Source organism: Phragmites australis, chromosome 7, assembly GCF_958298935.1.
Source record: "Phragmites australis chromosome 7, lpPhrAust1.1, whole genome shotgun sequence".
Lineage (NCBI taxonomy): Eukaryota > Viridiplantae > Streptophyta > Magnoliopsida > Poales > Poaceae > Phragmites > Phragmites australis.
Genome location: NC_084927.1, coordinates 37,995,832 through 38,002,381, shown reverse-complemented (window position 1 = coordinate 38,002,381; position 6,550 = coordinate 37,995,832). Strand labels below are relative to the sequence as shown.

Genomic DNA, 6,550 nt, shown 5'->3' with positions numbered 1-6,550 from the left:
TTTTTTATTTTACTTCTCGTCTAAACGGACGAGATGGGTGTATTTTTACAGATTTCTAAAATAGCCACATTATTTTGCAATATCTTATCTTAAATAAATAAAAAATCGGCCCACTGCAGCCATCCGGACCAGTTACCAAATAAACATGCCAGCTAGCAACCCCCCCCCCCCCACCCCAAACCGCACGGCGTCGCCACGTCGCCTTTCCGCCTCAACCATCCGATCATCACAGCGGATGGATATCTGCCGTCGGAAGTGCAGCGGCACCCCGCTCCCCTCCTTAAATGCTAGAGCCCTCACGCCGCGCACGCCTGCTCCACCCTCCTCCTCCTCGCCTTCTCCTCCCTCCTCTCCTCTCCTCGCCTCTGTTCGTCCCGAGCTCGGCTGATTCGAGAGCGAAGAGGTTGACAGAGATGGCGGGTACCTCATCAAGGTCTCCAATCGTGCTCTCCGACGACGACGAGCCGGCGGACCCCGCTGCGCAGACGCCGCCTGTGGAGGGATCCGGCGATGACGAACAAGTTCCGCGGCCGGAATGGCTTCCCGACGGCTTTGACGTGGGCGTGTACCGCACCGGCAACGGCACGCCCTACAGGGTACGTCCCTCCCTCGGTTAGCTAGTCCTAGCTCCATCATAGCTCCCATATCATTCTCCCGTACGTTAGTTGTTCATTCGTGCGTCTATAGATACAGCCGCGCTTGCTTTGCTTGTTCGTCGCCGCCGGCATGATTGCTTCACCGTAGTTACATGATCGCCGCGCGGTTCCACGTATGTTCTGCTATGCGCGAACAGATCTGGCGCCCGCCGCCTAAACTCTTGCTTGTTGGTATGGTGCGCATGCAGTACTACGTCTGCGCCGTGGGCGGCTTCGAGTTCAACTACGAGTTCGAAGTGCTCGAGTACGTCTCCTCCGGAGCGTTGGGCCGGGCCGTCGAGGCGAATGCCACACTCGAGGACAAGACCACGCTACAGGTGAGCCATGCCCTGATCAGATTCAGAGATATATGTGTGTGGAGAATTTTTATTTTTAATTCAAAAATAGCAATTCTAGCGTCCATTTGGAAAATTTGTACAGATAGTCTACTAGCTGTCACCTTTTCAATAGATGACAAATGCTTATTTCTACTATTTTTTTCAAACGGGCACCTAGAATTGCTAATTTTGAAATTTAAAATGAAAAATAAAAAATTATGTCTGTTTTTGTGACTGTTACCTCTCACCAATGTGAAATGAGTGCATGTGTAGGGCAAGTACGAATGGCTTAGGGATAAGCCCCCGTGGGTGATGGAGATCAGGGCCGGAGGCAAGAACATGAGTAAATTGTTCAAGGTAAAAGAGAGAGAGAAAAAAGAAAATCTGCAGATAGCTTTTTTCATTATATTTATTAATTAGCATTAACTAATTATCTGTATATATATATATGTTGGTTGCTGCATGCTTAGTTAATATATATGAAGCTTTAAATATGTGACTCGATGCGCAGGGACATCCCAAGTGAGGGCATGGGTGTACACATGTACCTCCGATTTTTCCTAAAAAATAAGTATATATCTTATTTGTTTAGGGAATAATTACCAAGTATATCAATTATTGATGAGAGCAATACATATTTATATGCTACAATCAAACATAGCAACAGACACAATCTGGTAGTGATCCATCGTATGCAGTGGTTGGATGCTCCTTGCAATAAAAGTGAACACATGGTTGGTCAGTTGCGCTATTAATATTTTTCTTAGTCTTCTGGGCCTTTGTCTTTTTCTCACTACAGCAGACGCAGCTCCCGGTAGCCCAAACGGCCAAGCCAAATGTGGCAACACGGAACGGCCCAAGTCTAATGTGGCAAGTCATCAACACATAAGTGAATAGCCCATGCCCAATCGATCAATCCCCCATTACCTAAATGTACAACGGCATTCTGATGGTCCAACACCTAAACGCACGCACAAGATAGAGGGCGACAACATTGAGCTTGGCGGTGACACGAGCACAACAGAGAGGGACAACGCTAGTGCGGCAGGGTGCTACCATGGCAGTGCAAGCACGAGTGCAGCTGCAGTGAGGAGGGGATGTGCCAGCGTGGCATAGTGCTGCCACGACGGCACGCGTATGACAGTACTTTTTTTTAGTTATGTATATCTATTTTTAAAATATTATGTCCGTCACTGTCAATGCGGTAGGGATTTATTGCAATTAATTTCAGAAAAGTTGTAGGAATCGATAAGAATTTGATCCCTAGTTGCAGACATAGGGAATTTTTTATTTTTACACTTATAAATAAAAAGTTGTATATATATATGTCTATTTTGAAAATTACAAATCTTGACTCACGTTAGGACGGGTTTAAAAATAAAAAAACATTATGTTCCAATACTTCAAAATTTAAAAGACTATCAAAATAGTAATGAAAAATTCTAGAAAAGTAGAGCTCTCCAAAAAATTTCAGACAAAAATATATTTTTTATAATGATAAATAAAAAGAAAAATTTTAGGGATCATTATTTGGATTCCTCAGAAAACCCCACCTACATCACCATTTAAAATTCTTGCCACACTGTTGGCCAAACTACTTGAGCCTTGGGTCCAATGTGAGTTGGATCATTTATCCATGCTTCATAATTGGAAAAAGGGCACTGTGGAAGATAATGGAGAGTTGACCAAAATGAGCACTAAAGGTTTTTTTGAGATATCCTCCAAATCATGGTATGACTAACGAAATCATGAGCATCAGCATGTAGGTTCGAGATTATCAGGGCCCTTAGCTATTGTTCCTGAAAAATACCCAGGTCTAGCCCATTTCTCAAAAGATATTTTTACAAGATCCATATCCACAACAAAACTTGTTCCGGCGAATGAATAATCATTAAGTCATCCTCTTTCCGGATAAGACATACAAAGAGAGTCATTTAAAATTTATCTTTTTTTATTTCTCATTACATAAGTAATTATTTGAGTTTGAATTTTTTTAGAGAGCTATATAATATCATCATCTACACCACAATTTTTTCAATTTTTTTTATGAGCTATATGATAGCATCATCTACTCTCAAATGCTGTAACAGTAACACCACACCACACTACAGTCTCAGCCCGAAAAATTGTTGCCCACTCTAATCCGCTCCAACCCATTATACAGTAACTGCTAACCCAACCCGACCCAACCAAACCACTTTTCCCAATTTATGGTACACGATAATGAGATGTTAGATGAAGAGATCCAACAATACACGTCTCATCTTTAATTTCTCACCTGGTTCAGCGCCTATTTATCTTCCTCTTCGTCTCCTTTTCTCTCGCTCGCTTACCCTATCCTGCCATCCTCCACCTGCCTTTGACAAAGCCCTAGCCACCGGATCCACACCAACCGCCTCGACACCGCCCAGCCGGCAGTCCTCGGCCGCCCCACCCATGCATAAACTTTGCCCCGGTGTAGAAGGAAGGTAATTCATTAGATTGGGTGGAGATTGAGAGCATGATTTACTAGATTTGAATAATGAAGGTTGTCAAAAATACAAATTTATATGCAGGTTAACGTTTAAATTTATGGAAGGTGTTTGCTTTCAGACTAATGGCCACACAAGTTACTGCATATACTCCATCAGGAAGCTTCTTTTGGTGTAGTACGTAGTAAGTTTAGTACAATTACTAGTGAGTACTCACGATATGCCAAAACAATTAAGCATCTTGTATTCAGTTACTACTATTCGAATTAAGCATTGCACATGAAATAGAAAATTGTGTTTATAAAACATATAGTGAAAATCGCATCGAATGGATCTTGACTCCGCGAAAGAGCAATGAATCTACATTGTTCATGTGAGAACAAAGTGATAAAAAAAACTTGCCCATCTGAGCAAACAATCTTGAATGCTTTATTTCTCTTTTGCAGTTTTATGCTCACCTGGATCGGGGAGTGCGGGTTGCATCCAAAGACGATGTAATACGCTATATAAATGAGTCCAAGATCGCTGAATGCCCTTATGATGAGTGCGACACAAGTTGTGAAGATAACGTATGGATCGTGCTGAAACTATTTCTGATATTTATATAACACTGAGACTATTATTTTGAGCTCTTTGACATTTTTAAGAATTAACACTGAGCCTCACATATGTAGATCATTGCACAACTTCAATTCAGAATTGCTGGGCTTCCACCTGGATGGGTCAAAGAAACTGCATTTCGGAAATGCAGCGATGGCATCAGGAAGGATTCGGTAAAATAGATGGTCCACAGTACTTGTTCTTCACAATACCGAGTTTATTGTAGTTTTCATATTATATATAACTGGTTGTTTCGTTGTGCAGTTCTACACGGATCCTGTTAATAAAAGGGTGTATCGTTCACTGAAGAATGCAAGGCAATACTTCCAATCTGGACTAGATGTGGACTCCCACATACCAAACGAAAGTGTCACTGATTTGTACTACTTTGACAAGTGCACAGATATGGTAATTGTTCTTCTAGTGTTTTTCCAGTCAAAAAATTATGTATTTCCTGTTGTGGGCTCTTTATTTGTTCTTTTTAGAAGGATCTTCATCTTAGACCTACTATTCTTGGTTACTTCATACAAGAATACAATCGCGATATATGCTTTTGATTTGCTTCTTCAACTTTACTTCCTTGTTTGATAGTATATATAACTAAACTTGTTTTGTACGACCTAAAAATTAACAAACGGTTATCTTTTAGAAGAATAACGTTGGCACTAGCAAAACTATAGTGAACCCATTTTAGAGCAGCTAAGTTTATTTTGGAATTATATGTATTTATACTTAAGATAAATATGAGTTACAATTGCTAGTTTCATATCCTTGTACCACATTTTCTTTAAAAAAATAGTAAACTTGCAAAAGGCAATACCATCTTGCAAATATCTTCGGACCAGGTAATGAATGATGTGGTAACGGATTCTAAGCCCTATTTCTCTATGGAATCCATCTATAATATTAATTCCTCACATTTTTTGAACTAATACGTGATGTTAGTTGATCTAACATCATGTATATTGGTGTGATACTAGGGCTGGTTGCAAGAACTGCTGAAAGAAATCACTCACATGACTTTAACTGGCACTTGCATCTGCAAACATTTAAAAATTGTTTGTAGTTTGATTGTTGACAAATAAATAACCCTATTCCATTGCTATTGGATACTCCATTGTTGGTAATTTATAATGACTTCAATGATAATAAATAAATTTTCCCACCACAGCTTCCATGCTTATCAAAAAGACTGAAAATGGAAGGAACAGAAGAGCAAAAATGTGAGGAAGCATGCCAGACTTCACGACGTAAGTATTTGCAGATATTTGCTAAATGCATATATGTCAATTTTTTTACTAAATATGTTATTTATGTTACTTTTTTGTTGGATCTAAAATCCCGTACATTCTCCTACTAGAATTGGTTTTGTATTGTGTAAAGAAGTATATATATGACTTCTTAAACTAAGACTAGTAGGAGTACTACACAACAAAGGAAGTAGGAAAAATCTATGAAGACCAAATACTAGGAATTGAGTCACAACCAAAGCCGCATGTAATTCTCTAAAATCCCGTACATTCTCCTACTAGAATTGGTTTTGTATTGTGTAAAGAAGTATATATATGACTTCTTAAACTAAGACTAGTAGGAGTACTACACAACAAAGGAAGTAGGAAAAATCTATGAAGACCAAATACTAGGAATTGAGTCACAACCAAAGCCGCATGTAATTCTCTCTTGCTTTGCAATGTTATGTGAGTAGAAAATCATAAATGAGGTAGAAAACCTTCAATAGGGACTAGGGAAGAGGCTATATATATCTCCTTACTATGGTTACTAAAGCCTCACCTAAGCCTTGCCGCATTATTTGTCATCATAAGTAGGAGGGGCATCGGTAGGGGTTTGGAAGCAGCCACTCTTCGGGGAGGAAAAGGATGGGCAAGAGGTGCCTTGTTGTGATGATGAGGAGGAAGAGGATGAAGAAGAAGTGCTTTGGAACAAGGGGAGGATGAAACGCTATCACTCGACCACTGAGATCTACCTAGTGATGGCATGAATTGAAAGATGCGGTTTGAATAGCAAGAAAGAATAGACAATACAAAGTAGGAGACAGACTAGGAGGCTTACTTGTAATTACCTGTAATTCCTATTGGTAACTTTGAGTTTTGGCAATCTGTATCTCTTTTGGGACTGCTTTTTCTGAGGAGCTTTTCTAAGAAGCTGGCTATCTTGAGAAGTCATTGTCTAGAAAATCGACTGCTGAAGAAGGTGGCACTTTGGCCACCTTGATTTTCTTTCGGAAGATTATCTGTCCTGAGTGTGTAATGACTATTATGCCCCTAAATTGTATGGACTTATTTGGCTTCTAAATAAGCGTATATGCCATTATTTTTATTAATTTTTTACAACATTCTAGTATGAGTAATTTCATATATAAACTATGATAACAAAAAAAGTTCGATCTCTCCCTCCAAAATAGCAAAACCAACTTAAACACTAGTAATCATTGAGTCCAACAAAATAGTAGTCAAGTCTAGTACCAATGATCATGGTACCAAAGCAG

At 39.8% G+C, this 6,550-nt stretch overlaps 1 protein-coding gene and 1 long non-coding RNA gene across 2 annotated transcripts; both read left to right on the top strand.

Moving 5' to 3' along the window:
• Positions 1-413: 413 nt before the first annotated feature.
• Positions 414-4,226, top strand: LOC133925657 (uncharacterized). Its single transcript, XM_062371511.1, has 5 exons — positions 414-596; positions 845-973; positions 1,247-1,330; positions 3,891-4,013; positions 4,119-4,226. Exons 1-5 carry the CDS (start codon positions 414-416, stop codon positions 4,224-4,226), a joined length of 627 nt encoding a protein of 208 aa, XP_062227495.1.
• Positions 4,227-4,329: 103 nt separating this feature from the next.
• On the top strand, positions 4,330-6,090 carry LOC133923714 (uncharacterized). Its single transcript, XR_009910656.1, has 3 exons — positions 4,330-4,452; positions 5,216-5,294; positions 5,871-6,090. It is a non-coding gene; the product is annotated as an uncharacterized LOC133923714 (long non-coding RNA).
• Positions 6,091-6,550: the final 460 nt, after the last annotated feature.

What these genes read in the sequence shown, in the direction of transcription:
- LOC133925657 (XM_062371511.1), top strand. Translation starts at nt 414, where the DNA reads ATGGCGGGTACCTCATCAAGGTCTCCAATCGTGCTCTCCGACGACGAC. An exon ending in AGGACAAGACCACGCTACAG is followed by an intron (nt 974 to 1,246) that starts GTGAGCCATGCC and finishes GTGCATGTGTAG; the next exon opens with GGCAAGTACGAATGGCTTAG. An exon ending in ACATGAGTAAATTGTTCAAG is followed by an intron (nt 1,331 to 3,890) that starts GTAAAAGAGAGA and finishes TCTCTTTTGCAG; the next exon opens with TTTTATGCTCACCTGGATCG.